The following is a 17368-nucleotide window of genomic DNA, read 5'->3' as shown; positions in this document are numbered from 1 at the left end:
TGATTAAATCTTGACCGTTGCTTTTTTAACAGCATATGTGCTGTAGAAAAACCTGATCCCAAAACCCTAAACCCTAAAACAAAGGGCTCCAAATTTGTTTCCGTTCTGGTTCTGCAGCCTCAACCCAGGGACTGGGGTTATTTGGAAAGAGCAGCAAGGAGGAGAGGGGCAGGCAGGAGACAGCAGTTTTCCGCCATCGTCGAGCTGTTCTAATCGGACTGTGAAATCGGTGAGGTATTGGAAGTGTTCAGCGAATAGAGAAATAGAGCACCGTACTGTAGTGACACAGCTTTCAGCAAAACGAGGTAGGTAGCTTTCGCTAATCAGAGATGGATTTGGGGACAACTCAAACCCTTCCGTTGATTTTCCTTGGTCTTTCGCTTCAATATGGGTGTGAATTTTCGTGCCTCTATTTGTCCTTATAGAAGTTTGAATTGGTTGTGTGTTTAGAATATATTTGACATTGTTACGGAATGGGGAAGCTGGGGAAGAAGGCGAGGAAGTTCGCGAAGAAGAATCTTCAGTCTGTGCTCAAGAGACAGCGGAAAAACAAGTCTGTGTTCAAAAAGAAAGCTTCTAAAAGTAAGCATTCTATTCGGTATCAGTAATTTTCCTTTCTCTTTAATGTGTGTATGTGTTTCGTTTCATTTCTTCGCATTTAGTGTCTTATTATAGATGTTGTGGGTGTATGTAAAATCAATGGTTTATTTGTGTATGGTATAGGGCTTGTTGAACCCAGTGGAGTTAAAATGAGTGACTACTATTTTGTGGATTTGAATAATTTTTTATTTATTTTATTTATTTATTTTTCGATACACCAATTGATGCTCTTGTTTGGGTTGGCGATTTTCATTTTACCAGTTGGCTGGACTGTCATATTCAAGCTTGGGTGATTTAATTAATTCATTTATGCGGTTTTGTAACTCCGTTTACCACTATTCCTGCTATTGTCGCCTTGTCGGAGATTATTTTCTTACTTGTCGAGTTCTTAAGTCTTGTCGTGTTGATTTGCCTGCTTTAGGAGATGAGCATGATGATGCTGAAGACCAAAAAGGTGTCACCACAGAGCTGTCTAATGGAAGGTAAAAAAGGTGAAATTGATACATCTTTCTCATTACTAACAATGGAATGATTTTGTTTTCTTGTTGCGATTGACATACTCGGGTTTTCCTGACTTATTATGCTGTGTATCTTCCCCATCATTATTATTAATTGGTTTAAAACTTTTGTGCCATGCCATTTAAATCCTTTGGAGAACCATTACGACAAATTCACATGTGTCGTCTTTTTCTCAGAAACCCTGAAGGTGGGGATATTGAAGACATTGCCCTTGATACGATATTTAGTGAAGATGACAGCGATGTGGTCGAAGACGATTCAGAGAGTGATGGATATCTCTCAGAGGTGGTGAAATATATTATACTATTGTTGCTTAAAAATGTGTTTTAACTTTTTATTGGTTCTTGTTTTTGTTCTTTTCATTGAATTTTGTAATGGGGCAATCAGGACTTGAGCTGCACATATGTTGCTGAAAGTGGGAGTGGGGGTTATCTAGGAGGTGAGGACAGTATTACCCGATGTTATAAATATCATGTACCATTTGTTCTCATACCACTACGCATCTTCTGTTTGTGTTGTGACGGAATTCATATGCAGACAACAGTGGAGGTAGCGCATTGTCGTTGCAGAACAGGGAAATTCATTTAGATCTTGCAAAGAAGACAAAAAAATTGAACAGGTTGAAGGAAAAGGTATTCACGTATTCTTTTTTTCTTTTCTTTTTTTAAGCATTTTTATAATTTTTGGTTGATATTTGTTTGTTTGTTTTTTTTTTTTTTTTTTCAGTTTAGGATTGTTATATTTGTTCTTTTTGTCCCTACTAGTTAGGTGGCTTCTCTTGTATACTTCATGTAAACTGGAGGGCGTCTTATGCTTTTAATGATATCTTGATTATTTATAATAAAAGGATTTATTATATTTGTTGGATATAATATAAGTGTCATAGTGCTACCTTTCCTGATAGTTTAGCTAAATTTCTGGCTTTTGGCATATGTGTGATTTTCTTAGTTCAATAGCTAACGTCAAACAATAAATTGTTATGTTTATTTTTTACGTGTCTATGATATATTTTATAAGTTGTGAAATACATGCTGGACCGGTGTTGTCATATTGCAGAAAAAATTTACCTAACCACTGATTTACTATTTTTTCAGTGTTATCCTGGTAAGTCAGCTTGTGTTGGATATTTTAAGTAGAATCACAAGCCTGATGAATTCAAATGAATTTTTTTCTGAATGATCCATTTTAGCTGGGATTTTGGAGCATTAACTTTGAATTTAACATAATTTGGAGTGTTAGCTTTCCTATCCTGGACACGTTTCATGCTTAACTGGACATTATTTAAGGTGCTGTGTGCATTTTTGCTTGTTTGAGCCTGAAATCAGAGTTTGTGAAATACGCGATAGATCCTGGATGGTTTGAATGTTCTCTTTTGTTACACCACTCTCTCTCTCTCTCTCTCTCTCTCTCACGTTACTCACTAGCTGTTAAATTTTTGTTCTTATCTATTAATTGCTATTAAGTATTTGTTTATTCATTGATTAATGGAACATTTTACTTGAAAATTCCCCAGGATTCAGAATTTTTTAAGTTGTTGGAAAGCTATGATAAGGATCTTCAACCTTTCAGAAATGAAGAGACTGTAAGTTATTTACTACCTATTTCTTTTCTATAAGGGCTATTGGTATCCCAAGGAAATTATCATCGGGGATTTTGTGTCGTGATCTGAGTTTTTATCTTGCATATACTTTCACAACCAGAATAACTTGCTTTTCAAGTATGAGTTTTATTTTGTTTACACTTCCTTTGCCTTCAAAGTGTATAGAGGACTAGAGGAGGGAAATGAAATATTGGGGCCTCACGTTCATCACTGATACATAAGTTGATGAGATTATACCTTTTCTTTTGTAGAGTTATATTAGAGTTAGATTTATTTGCTTTTCTAATTTTACTTAAATGTATCAAGAAAAATCACTGTTTTATAGTACCAGAGTGTGGCTTCTTAATTGCTTTTCTGTCACATATTTGGACATGGAAAGGAAAGTACTAATATTCTTGGTCTTAAGGGAATGATCTTAAAGGGTTCTCTCTCTCTCTCTCTCTTCTTAATTGCTTTTCTGTCACATATTTGGACATGGAAAGGAAAGTACTAATATTCTTGGTCTTAAGGGAATGATCTTAAAGGGTTCTCTCTCTCTCTCTCTCTCTCTCTCTCTCTCTCTCAGCTGAAGTAATTTATATGATAGAATCCTGTTAGTTAAGAAATGGTGAAAAATCTATTGAGTGGATTGCTATTTGTTTGGTAACAGTATTCATGAAGCTGAAATATCAGGTGAAAAAGAATCTATTAGAAATGAAAATTTGGAATCCCAAATTTTTCATTCCACTAATTTATGTTGTTTGGTTTTTCCACTTGAAGAACTTTCCAGTATGTTTTTTCTTGTACCAGTTTTCTGATGAGGACGAGACAAGTAATGAAGGCATGCAGTCAAATGAGGGCAAGTTTTTGACTGTCTCGGCTGTTAAATTTTGGTGTCAACTGGTCAAAGAGCAGCATAATTTGTCTGCCCTAACTTGCCTCATAAATGGATACCGTGCGGCATGCCACTATGGAACCAAATCAACTGGTGTTTTTGATGCTGATTCGTGTAATAGAATTCAGAACAGTGAAACTTTCTGTGAGATATTGATGTTCATGCTTCATGAGGGTGATAATATATTTCGGGGCCTATTGGGAATATCGAGCTCCAAGTGCAGGAAGGAGACAATTTTGGAGTTGAAGAATACTTCAAAATGGAAAGCTCTGAAGCCACTAGTCAAATCTTATTTGAGGAGTACCCTGTTTCTCCTGAATCAAGTTACGGACTATGAGATACTGGCCCTCTCCTTGGTCAGACTCAGATCGTCAATGATATACTTTGCTGCTTTCCCATCTTTACTGCACAGATTGATTAAGGTACTTCCATTTAAATGATAAACTAATGATATATATGTTTGTGATTGATGTAGTTGAAACATAAATATCAATGTTTATAAGTGAACATTATGATAGGTATTACTATTAAATTGTTGTGAGAATTCACTGCTAGTAATATCCATTTTATTATGTTATTGGTCAATGGTTTTTGTGTTGTATGTGAATCTCATTCCATGCTAGGTCATCCTAACTATCTTTTAAAAAATTAATGCAGATTGCAGTTCATTTATGGGCAACTGGCAGAGGGACTCTATCATCACACTCCTTTCTCATCATAAAAGATTTGGCGTCTGTGTTTAGCTCCAGTTGCTTTGATACCTGCTTGGTTAAAACATACAAAGCCTTTATTGGTCACTGTCAATTCATGGAGCCAGATCTGTTTAAACATGTGCAATTTCTGAGAAACTCCTTGGCTGAGTTGTGCTCCTTGGATGTGCAGAAATCATCAAATAAAGCAATGATTTGTATTAAGCAAGTTGCTAAGATACTGCAGCAGGGTTTACAAATGAAGAAGAAGGTACACAATGATTATGATTTTTCTTCAGTCTCCTGTTTTATTGGATACAGGCATATTAGCTTGTTGCACTTGTATATAGATGCTCGCGAGTGTGTAGAGTTTATCAATGAGTCATTATATCACAATGTGGAGGGAACTGTTCTGATTTTTGCCTTTTGTTGTTGATGGCCAGGAAGCACTCAAGAAAATATGCAGTTGGCAGTACACTAATTGCATTGATCTCTGGGTTATGTTTACAGCAGCAAACATACGTGATTATGATCTTCAGCCGTTGCTTTTTATGGTCATTCAAATTATAAATGGAGTGGCTCTCCTATTTCCTGGACCAAGATATTTACCTTTAAGACTTAAATGCATCCAATGGTTGAATAATCTCTCCAGTTCTAGTGGGATTTTCATCCCTGTTTCATCTTTGGCGTTGGATGTTTTAGAATATAAAGTTGGCAAGGATGGTGGAAAACGCGGAAAGGCCTTCAACTTCTTATCTGCTGTTAAGGTTAGCAAGGAGTAATGTACTTATGTAATTATATTCCTGAATTCTCTCTGATGTGATTTGACACCTTTTCGTCATGTAACTTAATACTCATCAGCTGCTCTCTAAAATCCATACTTATCTACAGTCGAGACTACTGCATATTGATTACAATTAATATTGGATATCATTTGTACAGTTGCCGAAACATTGGTTAAAATCAAAAAACTTCCAAGAAGAGTGTGTTTCATCTGCCATTGAACTGCTTTCGGTGCACTTTCTTCAGTGGAGCTACCACATATCTTTTCCTGAACTGGCGACTATTCCTCTCATCCGTCTTAGGAAATTTCATGAGACCACCACTGTCGAGAGTTTCAAGCGTGTGGTGAAGCGTTTTATTGATCAGGTACAAGTTCTGATTTAAAAATATTTTACCATTGACAAATAAATTTTACTTATCTAGCAGCTGTCTCCTAAACGCCATCCCACTCTATGGATGCATTTGGTGCTGTTCTATGGTTGCCTCAGTAATGACCTAATGATTGGGATAATCATGTTTCTTGATTTGTGTTTGATCTGTTGGTTTTTTTATTACAAAGTAGAGGGGAAGAGTTATGAGTTCTGTAATATGGTTTACCAACTGCTGATTCAAATGAATTGTGGATAACTCTTCGCCTGGTACTGTAGGTGGAGCAGAACATAGAGTTTGTGCAGAAGAAAAGAGATGAGGTGGCTTTTTCACCAAAAGATCAGCAATCTGTTGAATCATTTCTCCAGGTTTGCTTTATCAATGTCAACCATACTTATTTGTGGATTAGATTAATACAACTTTTCTTAGTTTGATAAATGGTTGATTTCAGCTGGAGAAACATAATGGCAAATTCCGCTTTACAGAGTATTACAGAAGCATCATGGAGAAGGCTGCTTCTAGAAATCTGGTTTTGAATGATAAGGTGTAATAACCCTCACTTTTCGCTATTTTGTCCCCCCTTCCTTTTTGCTCCATGGGTGTTCATGCTTCCTCTCATTTCCCTTTTTATTCAAGGTGACTGATAATCCTTGCTAGCAATTTTTTTGGTTTTGAATGCTAGTCAATATGACTCCATTGTTTGAGTTGATTCGACATAACATAACGTAGGGTACCAGGTTTCTTCCCTAATGCTGAGTTATATGTAAAGAGCATCAGTTTATTCCCTAGTAAAGCCAAGGAGTGATTTACTACTGTCTAACCCATTCATAATTTTATGTCACAAACTTGATAAAAGTCGGGGAGAAATTATGTATCTTAAAGAATCTCATTACTATTCTTTTATATGCATTCTAAGATTACTGTGCTTGGCAACAATACTTGCTGCAGTTTACTGGAGCAGAGAAAATCAAAAAAGATGTCGGTGTTAATGGCAAAGGACATTCAGAGAAAAGAAAAGTAGATCCAGATATTGTTGGTAAAGGAGACAAAAAGAATGGGAAGAAAACTAAGGTTTGAAGGTTACTGCTCTCACGAGAAATTACCACATTTGATCCTATGTCAGATTCAGAGGGCAGCCATTTTTCCCAAATTATTTATAATTTCTTCAATCAGTTTTTGATGAGACCATTAGGGTTTTAGAAGTTATGTGTAGATGAGGTCTGCTGACATCTCTGTTGCGTTTTGTTTGTGATATTATAGAGGGACTTCAAATTTTGGAACCGTTTTTGATCAACATGCTCCATTGTATATTTAGGCATTTAAGATGTGTATCTTCTTGTTGGGTGGTTCAAGCCCAATTTCTTCCCATTTATGATCAAGTTCGTTGCAGAATAAGAATTAGTCATAGTAGTTGGCAGTTCCCCTTCATTATTATTTTTTGTTTTGAGCAGGATGATGATAATATCACTAGGAGGGAGTGTGTGGACTGAATAAACATTCCAATACAGTTATAATGGTGAAAGAAATAGGAGAATAATTCAAATTGATTTGGTTCCATAACTCTTTGACCAAAGGCAAGTAAAGAGTCGCCATGATAGCGGTTTGTGGAGCAGTTTAATGGTTGGACAAGAGGTTGATCTACATATCCCACTGTATGTTTAGGCATTTAAGACGTGTATCTTCTTATTGGGTGCTTCAAGCCCAAATTTCTTCCCATTTATGACTAAGTTGCTTGCAGAGTAAGAATTAGTCATGGTAGTTGGCAAGTATCTATTCTTTTCTTTTTGTTTCTGAGCAAGATAATGATAATATCACTAGGAGTGGGGACCAAATAATAAACACTCCAATACGGTTATGCTAGTGAAAGAAATAAACACTAAACGGGAAAATAATTCAAATTGATTTGGTTCCATAATTCTTTGACCAAAGGCTAGGAAAGGGTCGCTTTGATGGCAGTTTGTGAAGCAATTTTGATGGTTGGATGGGAGGTTGATCAACGTATTCCACTGTTGTTTAGGCATTTAAGATGTGTATCTTATTATTGGGTGCTTCATGTCCCAATTGATTCCCATTTATGATAAAGTTCCTTGTAGATTAAGAATTAGTCATGGTAGTTGGGAAATTCCTATCCTTTCTTTTTGAAAAAAAAAAATAATAATATCTGAGCAAGATAATGATAATTTCAATAGAAAATAAAACTACAAAAGAAGGGATGAGGAATTGAATAAACATCCCAATGCGGTTATAATAGTGCAAAAAGTAAAAACTAAACACGAAACAGATTCAAATTGATTTTGTTCCATAGTTGACCAAAAGACCATTAAGATGATCGTTTTTGTAACTCTAGAATCCCATATTAAGAAGAGGTGCTGCCTACATAGAGTGGGTAGTTTATAGAAAAATACTTTGGGTGTTAAGCTCTGCATTGATTACCGATCACTACGCAAAAATGAGTTTTATAAGTTATTCTAAGAAAGCTTCCAATTGACCAGTCTTATATTGGGAAGATGAGTTGCCTAAGTAGAGTGATGAATTTATAAAAAGATATTCATTGGTACTAAGTCTCACATTGTTTATTTGCTATGTAAAACTAGGCTTCCTACTGATTCTAAGGAAGTTTCAATAATTGGTTTGTAAAGCAATCTGACTTTTGGACTGATGAGAACCGTCTGTTGCTGCTTTTATGATGGTTTGTGAAGTAGTATGATGGTTGGCGTCTGCTCAATATGGGAAAGCAATACATTGAAGATAACTCCACATCCTTGAATATAAAATTGCCTTTCTGTTATACTTGTTCCATTTATTAATAATAAAAAGATAAGTAAAATCATTGGGTTGTTAGATCATCCAACACCATCATGTCCCACACCCGTCACCACGCCTCGGCCTCTGCTTCTGGTGTTTCTGTTTGGACTTAGATTTCTTTTCCAGCTTTTAGTCATGTATTTCCATTATATTATGCTGTGTAGCTTTATGTTTAACCCGAATTGGTTGGGCCTCAGACTTTGTGTCTGTGTAGAGTATCTTTTTTTCACTTGTTGGGTCTCTTTCAAGTTTATTGAGGTGCTAGTGATCTGTCTGAATTGAGTTTTTAAAAATAACCTGAACCGGTTAGGCCATAGACTCGGTGTTTGTGAAAGAAACCCTTTTTTCACTGCTTGTTCTCTCCTAAATCTTCACTTCACAGTTTCTTTGAAAACTTGTCAGGATTTAAGTTTTTAGGGGTTTTATTACTCCATATAGTTTTATCCATCCTATAGTGTGGCTTTAATCATTTGTATTCACTAGTATCTTTGATTTTTTTGGTCTCCTACCGGTTCATTGAGAGACTAGGAGTCTGTCTGAATTGGGTTTTTCAGATTAGCTTGTTTTTATTTCTATGTTATAATCTCTTTTAATTTGAATGAATGTTCTTAAAAAATAAAAATAATAAAAAATAAAAAATAAAAAATAAAAAATAAAAACCATCATGTGGCTAGAAAGTTAGAAGTGAATAAATAATAGAATAGGAATCTGTCTTCTCAAACTCATACATTAGATTATTTTTTTCTGCTAATTAAACATGTTTCTAAAAATGTATTAGATTTCCTCACAAGGGTACAACCGTACAAATCATGGGAAGCCCACTCAAAACTGTATATCCTATGATTCGCCACCCAAACCCTACTTTCTTCTTCTTCTTCTATCTTCCTAATCCTGGCCTGCTTGTTTGTTCAGATTTCAGACACAAAAGCCTCCTTGTCTGTCGCTGATCTCATCAATTTCTTACAACATTCGTCAAACTCTGGCTTCTCGATCGTCACACGTGCGGAACGCAACCTGCGGCGGAAGCTTTTACGACGGCGTTTGTTTGGTGAGTACTACTGCACCCCAACATCCTTAGCAGCCTCCACAGCCCCTTCCCTCTACTCCTCCTCGCATTGTCGCCGACACCTTTAACCATTTCATCGCATTCAAACGACGACTGAGACATCGTCGACGGCTGGCTCTTCATCCGGCTCTGTCTTGTCCTAATATCTGTCAGCTCCATCTCCGTCGGAAGCCCCGCCATCCCAAACAGGAACAAGTACCACCTCGACTTCGTCGAAGGTGGAAGCAACGAAACTTTCCCAACGGAAAAGTCACTGTTTTTGGCGGCATAAACATACCCTTTTGACGATGGCAATGCCAAAGCGCTCGACCCCTTTTCCTCCGCCTTCGACTTTTTCTTGTTGAAAGAGAGTGATTTCCGCCGAAGAAAGCCATCTCTCTTCTTTTGATTTTGCTTCGTGTCGCCGCTGCTTATTTCGCGGCTCTGGGTTTCTCTGTATGGGATGAGTTTCCCGCAGAAGATGATGTGGTTGTTCGCTGTAGAGGCGGCGGTGGCGGCGGCGGCGAAGTCCTCGCTGAAGAACTCGAAGAAATCGTTGTCGGAGGACAAGCGCTGTTCTTCTTTTGTGTAGTCATCCCAGTTGGATGCTGTGTCGTCGCTGTAGATGGGAAGATCACAGAGAGAGAGCGCTTCCTCTGCCTCATACGGATCTTGCAAGTACTCCATGAGAAGGCGATGGGATTTGGATAGTAAAGAATTAAGAAACAATTTCTTCTAGTTTGGTGATTGAGAGAGAGAGAACCGAAGAATTGGGCATATAAATAAGCAGCTGACAAAGAGAGAAAAACAGAGAGATTCTCGGGGCGGTTGATGGGAATGGCTTCTAGAGGAAGAGGAATAAAATATTGAAGTAGAAATGGAAGTAGTGGTAGCGTAGTCTACCTATTCTTCTTCCTCTTCGAATCTTCTGATGGAGCTTGAAAAGGCTATGAATTTCTGATAGGCTATTGGGTGTACAGGCAGAGTCAGAGATAGACAACGGGGGTGTTGTACTTCTAGATGGGGGTTTTTTGGTATTTTCATGGATTTGACTTTTCGACCGTTTTGTTTTGTTTTGTTTTTTTTTTTTTGTTTTTATAAGTTTGGACCGTTTCTTTTTGTTTGTTGCTTGTTTGTGGGGGTGGGGACTGAAGAGAACTGGTTGTTGTCTTCCACGTGGACGTAGTATGTGGGTCCATCCAAGGGTTGAATGTGGGGACTTGTTTTGGGTGGGTCCCAACTTTGATGGCACTATACTTTGTCCATTTGGCAGTTGCTTTGCTGACAATTGACATGGTGGGGCCACTAATTCCGCGTTGGATTTTTCCTTCTCCCCAGCGGACAAAAAAACTTTCCTCCAAAGTCCAAACTCAGATCATGTGACGGTGAGCTTGGAGGGAGATCTAGAAAAGAAACGTAGGGCAGAAGAAGAAGTAGGGCTGGTGACGAACGGGGTGACGACGGTGGTGAAGAAAACAATGAAATACATCGATTGATGTGGTGATGTTCATAGGTCGACCGTTTGGGAGGAGGTAGAATTTAGTACGAGTTCGAGCCAAGGGTAAAAATTTTAGTGGATAGGAACTAGTAGGCAAAAAAATATAAAAAGATTAGGGCCTATTGAAGGCCCAATAGGCCAAAATATATATATTATTTTATAATTTTTTTTTTCTTGTGTTGGGGGTCATGGCTTACACCAGCCACCCTAGTTCCGTCAATATCGACGGTCATTATATTATTGAGTTAATGTGATAGGGTTTATCATTTTTTTTTTTTTTAAACCATGACAATTTTAAAATGCACAATTTTAGTTTTGAAATGTGAAATTATGATTTTATCAAATGTTTAACTCTTTTTTGAAAATGAGAGTCTCTAGTATCAGGATCTTATGCAAAATAGCCATTTTACAACACTTAATCACAATTTGACACATCATCAATTCAAGAAAAGTGCAAAAAATTAAAATGAAAACAAAAATAGCAAATCAAAGAAGAGCTGGGTGGCTCGCCACTCGTGGGTCACGCTGACCCATCTGTGGGTTGGCCTGACCCACAAGGTGGCCGCACGGGCCACTTCCGTGGCTGGGGTGGCTCGCCAATCACCCTAGCACATACGGCTAGAGGAAAAAACCTGCAGAAGGAGAGAGACATGAGAGAGAGAGAGGAAAAAAACCCCAATCAGCCAAACTAGAAAAAACAAAACCCAAACTCCAAATCCCCTCTTCTTCCATTCGGCCATAGCCAAAACAACGGTACAAGACCAACTGGCCATTTAGCCATACTCAGCCAAACTAAGGGAGACCCAACAAAATCAACAAAAAAAATTTCTACAATCAGCTTCTTCAACAACCCATCTTTTCTGGTTGGATGGTGGGCCGTCGGTGGAGGTGGTGCTGGTCGTTGGTGGTGGCGTTGGGTGCTGCTGGGTGTTCGTCAAACCCACGGTGTGGGTTTGGCCGGCCGTGACCCGCCGAAACCAGCCTCAAAATTCGTTTCTAATGCCTCAAAATTCGATTTTGGATTCAAAACTAAAATGTAAAGGGGAAGGTTAAGCCTTTAGAGATTTTATCGCCCTAAAGACCGGATAAGGTGACTGACAGCGCTGGAGACAATGAAGGTGACCCAGCTAGAGACCCACTGTCGTGACCCAACAGTGGGTGGCAGGTCTGGCTAGTCGTGGGTCACGGCCAGCACCGTTTCAGCAGACCGATGATCGTGGGTCTCTCTTCTTTTTTCTCCTTTCTCTCTTTTCTTCATCTAATGTATTTGGCTGTAGGTTAATTTTGTGCACTTGTTGTGCTTTTGCTTATGTGTCAATTGTTGATTGAGGACCGTAAAAGTAGGGTTTTAAGGTTGGTCCAGATATAAGTTAAACTCTTTGAAAACATTACAAGACAATTCACACAATGTATTTGTATATTCTTACCTTAAAAATAAACTTGTTTGACAATCATTATCGTAAAAAATGAAGCCCATGTTTGATAAACCATTGTTTGCGTTGATGACCAAATCGCATTGTCTCTACATAGAAAATGCGTGAAGTTACGTCCTTAACATTGAAATTTGGTCAACCAAAGAGAAAAATTTTACACAAACCGTTCAAAGTCTTTACTTGCTTTACCATTTACTTTTACTTTCTTTGCTACTGAGCTTTCTGCTGCACCCTTTTTTTCTTTTTTATTTTCTTAATAACTTGTTTACTGGGTTTCAACTACAGGGGGGGAAAGAGTCCTTGCCCCCTCTCCCGGTTTTTGCATTTATATATAATTAAATTTTTTACACATACTTAAAATTTTCATTTTAATATATATAAAAAAGCTAAAAAATAACATAAAATAAAAGAAATTGTTTTATTTATTTAAATCATAATGCGGATATCACTTAAACACAGCAAATTAATACGTATAAAATAAGTGTGATAAATAAACATAAAGAATAACATTACTTTTTTATTTTTATAATACAACATAATAATCTTACGTGGCTTAAAACTTCCAGATTACTTAAATAAAATAAAATAAAAAGTTCTAGTTCTAGTTCTAGATATTAGTCAGCTCACGAGGTCAGGAAACTAAACAGAAAGCGCGCGTCCAACAAGTCTTTCCTAAAATAGTTTGATTTACAACTTTTGTGCGTATTCTCTAGAACTTGTTTACTGGTTTTCAACTACTGCATTACCTGGTCTTGGTCTTCCCTCACAAGATAAATTAAAAATATTTTGGCTTTTTTTTTTTTTTTTTTTGTAATATTTTGACCCTTTCGTGGCTGACGTCTACGGCGACCTACTCTATTGAGACTAACCCAATAGTAGTATTTTCTCTTTTGGTGGGCTCCACTCTTAATCTAGCTCAGTCTCCTTCGTGACTCGAATTCCTCAACATGGTAACTAGCTTTGATACCAAATGTTACAAACGGGTAGAACTCACCTTTGAAAACTGGCTTGTCAGGGAAGGGTGTCCAATAACTTATATACACATGGTTAAGATTAAACCTAAGTCATGTGAGACACTATGATCATAATATGTTTTAAGTAGTTTATTATATCAACTACTTAAAAAAAAAAAAAAATCCCCAAAACAAAGTAGTTATTCAAATTCACATAAAACATCCCAAATTTTTTTTTTTTTTTTCCTTATATTTTCCTTCAATTTATCAGAAATGATAAAATGTAGAAGAAGATATAACAATTTTTTTTCAATCATTTATTTTTTTTCCAAAAAAAAGAAAGAGAAAAGAGTATTAAGAATCAGAACTTGCAAAAATGAGGGCTATGATCTAACCCTGAGCTTTTGTTTGTTTTAGTCTCCATCCTGAATTATTTGCGACAAAAATTAATATCATATGTTAGATTTGTGCAAAATAATTTCATTTTCAATTCACAACGTGTATAAAACATTATTGAAAAAACATACATCTTAGGTTATAGAACGGACCCTCTATTGATGTATTTGTTGCTTGAAATGTCTTTTTGTTGGTGGCTCTAAGAAGAAGACAGAACCGTTGGATCTTGTGAACGGAGGAAATATTGCTCTCTGCTTATTGTCATTCTACTAATTTATAAACCTAAAATTTGATTTTTGAGAAACTCAAACATGTTGAATGACACTTGTCACTTGCTATAGTAGGTTAAAAGAAATTTCTTCTAGATCAGTTTTTTTTAAAAAAATTATGTCCATAAAAATAAAGAGTTGGCAACCTGAACAAAGACCCTAAAAACAACCAAGATAAAGTGCAATTCTTTCTATGAAGTGGTTATGTCCTCATATGAGTAATTGCACTTAGAAAACAGTTTTCTTCTTTGCAAACTGCAATGGATTGGAGTATTATTGAGATGTCCATCAATTAGCTAATAATTTGAACAGCACATTGTGAGAAAACACATATAGAATTTACCTGTTTAGATAAATTTTAATATGTTCGGCCACTTATTCAGGTAGATAGGTTATATGTGAACTCTCTTATATTTATCGTCCAAATTACTAGTAATTCGAATAAAATATTACTGGAAATTCTTGTCATGTATCATGTATGTAAGGCAACCTTAAAGAATTCTATAGACTTGGTGCATATGAATCTTACTACCAATTGAATATACTCATGCTGCATGTTATTTACACCTCATTTAATCAATTTATCCACAGCAAGAAAACCTCAGGTATTAAGTGATATTTGATGTCAAAACAACTCAAAGAATTTTCTAAAGAAGAAAGATGGGAATGCCTAAATGCTCAAACCGAGCCAGGGCTTATCACAAACGCAGTACATAGCATAGTTCAGCCGTTCTAAAAGCAAAGCTTCTAAGAGCTCTCATGGATGAGTTTCCAATCACAAATTCTTCAAAGCTGAGTCTAATTTCTGTGGAGTCAGTCTTGCCAACAAAGCCTTGTTATGACAGTGATCCTTGTCAACAAAGTAAAAAGTCCCATTGGCCTTAAATGTCACAAAAGGCCTGTTGGTCTCGGCAGGCCGAATATCTGCAAACTTAATAGTCTTAGGAATATGTGTGGCAAGCCATGACAGCATCTCCACCTGGAAGCTGTCTGAACCAGGCTGCCACCTGAGCTTGTGAATATATGGGCTTACAAACCAGTGGAGGGCTGCAGTGGTGGAAGCACTCATAAATATTACAGATGAGGCAACTGCACCTTTGAGAATCACATTCATATCAGGAGATGTCATGAAGGTTATGACTGGGCCCAGTGATACAGACAGACAGCAGGTTGAAAGAGAAAGGAGCTTTACTTTCTTGATGGTGCTAGAGATTGGACCATAATAAACAACTCCAGTATCTTTTTCATCTTCCCCAGCTTCACCCCCTCTCTGCGGCCCAATACTGATCTTGCTGTCAGTGGCTTGAGATGCCCATCTTTTCTGAGCAGCAGCAAGCTGGAGAGCAGAGCTGAAGTTGGGTTTGCTATTCAGACTGTGTGTCCATGTTCTAGACCTGCAATGATAACCTGGTGTACCGAGAAAAAATATTACCGATACTATAATAACATAAATGAAAATATTATGCATTTCTTAACAACAAGCAATTAGAACAGAAACCAGAAAATATAAGAGTCATGAAAGTCAATTAAATTCATATGAGAAAGTGGGGTGAGAGGGAGGCAGGGAAGAGGGAAAGTTCAGTTAGGATTTGCATGTAAGAAGGCATCCAATACAGTACAGCTGACAAAAATGCTCTTCTAGTTATAGACAGGCAAGCATAAATAGCACAGAAGTTATAAAGCAGAATAGCAGCAATATATGGATTCTCAAAGTAACTTTTCTTTCTCCAATCCAGAAACCATACAAAAAGAATATTGTATATTAACTGGATGAGTTGTTACAACCATAATGGATAATTAATTACAAACATAGTTTTGAAGAGAATATTGTGTTTGGCTACCGACAAAATATTTCTAGTCTGAAACAGAGAAACAAATAAAAGAAGCCAGGGTTTTAACCTAACATGAAGAAAAAATGCTTTGTATACTACTTTGAGCCATCCATTTCACTCAAGGATTTAATTGGTCCATTGGAATGGGGAATGAGAGATTTGAATTAGTGAGCTCCGCTTCATGAGTTTAGAAGAGAAATGATAGGTTAACAAGGTGTTGATGTGCAGCACTTAAGCGGATATGTCAAAAATTGACTTTTGCTGCGGCAACTACTGGGCAAAAACATTAGATAGTCAACAGAGCACATACATATTGTAATGTTAGATAGGCTGCAAAATAGATTCATCTTTTCTGTTACTTTCCTTTTTCCCTTTATCATGTATGTGTAAGAGTGCGTGTGGGTGTCCAATGTCCATGATGACGAATTAACAGTTGTATAATATGTGTTAATGAAACAGGGAAATTTAGGATTGTCACAAAATACTTAAATTGTGGTGGATCCTATCATTCCGATGTCCAGTTGAATGCAAAGGGCGAGGTTGCGCTAGTCAGCAGAGTCAATACCATATACTATAAGATGAGAACAGCTATTTCAACTATGTCCCAAAGATATTTTAATTCAGTATTAGCAGCAACATCCTCTAGTTGATTTAGTCAAGCCCTGGTATAGAAGGAATGCATGTCAATTATTTGGGGAACAAAGTTTTCCTCCACTGTCTATTAAACTGACATCTGGGTTGGAAGAATTTCCTCCAATCTGATGTGGAGGGTTGGCCATTCAGACCTTTGGTTTGGTTGATTCATAACCTATAAACTCAGCCTCCTCCATGCCCAACAAAAATCATTCAGTGGCAGCCCATATGGCCATACACACACACATAACAGCAAACCAGTAGGCTTGCGTACATACCCCCCCTAATGGGTGGAATCCACAAATATTCACCCCAATTTTAAGCTATAAATCGCTTAAAAAGTGCACGGGAAAGGCAACTCTATGGAACATAATCTTGCCAAATGGGTCACTCTCCATTCATTATCCGACCAAATTCCCGTCCATCATCTCCCTCAGACATTTGAGAGATAGTGTCTGTCTGATCCAGTGGTTTCAAAACGAGTGGTTTTAAAAAACTTTCGGCGATTTAGTTAAAAAAAAAAGCATTTGGCCTGCAAAATCATGAGGCCAAAAGGCACAGTCATAGACAACGTATGTGATCCACGCTGATGTATTATCCTATATAGCTTCCTCTCAGCAATATTTGCTCAAAAAAATGTAAATAAAAGATATCTATGATCTATCCCTAACCAGTTCTTCATTGACCACTACAGACAACAAAATACAAGACCTCAAAACAACCAAATGGGATTTTTTTTTTTTTGCCACCGACGTCATTTCCAAGGTATCAGCTTGAGATTGCAGACCGCCTAGGTCTATTCAATATTAGCTAATTACTTTGGTGTCTAAATTACAAAAAAAAAAAAAAAGTGTCGCTAAGAGATACATAAAAACTCATATTCGCAGAAGAAAGCAAAGAAAGCTGTAGCTAAACAAACAGTCGCTCAAGTTTATGGAACCTGAAAGGAAGTGGCTTCTGGATGAGAGCTGCCCGGATTGCGATCGGAGCAAGCGAAGGAGAGCCGCCCTGGCCATAGGTCAGTGTTTTTTGAGTCTGATTCGGAGCCAAAGGAAGCGAGTGAAACAGAA

The 17368-nt window shown here is 37.2% G+C and overlaps 3 protein-coding genes across 3 annotated transcripts; 1 reads left to right on the top strand and 2 right to left on the bottom strand.

Moving 5' to 3' along the window:
• Positions 1–6862, top strand: LOC132188253 (protein REBELOTE). Its single transcript, XM_059602670.1, has 14 exons — positions 1–305; positions 451–582; positions 1022–1082; positions 1296–1404; positions 1507–1558; positions 1657–1751; positions 2633–2701; positions 3509–4015; positions 4251–4553; positions 4726–5049; positions 5225–5431; positions 5713–5802; positions 5886–5978; positions 6383–6862. The coding sequence occupies exons 2-14, from the start codon at positions 474–476 to the stop codon at positions 6509–6511; spliced, it is 2148 nt and encodes a 715-aa protein (XP_059458653.1). The 5' UTR covers positions 1–305; positions 451–473; the 3' UTR covers positions 6512–6862.
• Positions 6863–8906: 2044 nt separating this feature from the next.
• LOC132188256 (uncharacterized) lies at positions 8907–10255 on the bottom strand. The gene has a single exon (XM_059602674.1). The coding sequence runs from the start codon at positions 9969–9971 to the stop codon at positions 9234–9236; it is 738 nt and encodes a 245-aa protein (XP_059458657.1). The 5' UTR covers positions 9972–10255; the 3' UTR covers positions 8907–9233.
• Positions 10256–14413: 4158 nt separating this feature from the next.
• LOC132187145 (uncharacterized) lies at positions 14414–17350 on the bottom strand. The gene is made up of 2 exons (XM_059601341.1): positions 17239–17350; positions 14414–15240 (listed from the first exon to the last, which is right to left on the bottom strand). The coding sequence occupies exons 1-2, from the start codon at positions 17312–17314 to the stop codon at positions 14609–14611; spliced, it is 708 nt and encodes a 235-aa protein (XP_059457324.1). The 5' UTR covers positions 17315–17350; the 3' UTR covers positions 14414–14608.
• Between the last annotated feature and the right edge of the window lie 18 nt (positions 17351–17368).

This window comes from Corylus avellana, chromosome ca7 (genome assembly GCF_901000735.1).
Source record: "Corylus avellana chromosome ca7, CavTom2PMs-1.0".
Classification (NCBI taxonomy): Eukaryota; Viridiplantae; Streptophyta; class Magnoliopsida; order Fagales; family Betulaceae; genus Corylus; species Corylus avellana.
Note: the sequence above shows the minus strand (reverse complement) of the source record. Positions and strands in the feature narration are given on the sequence as shown.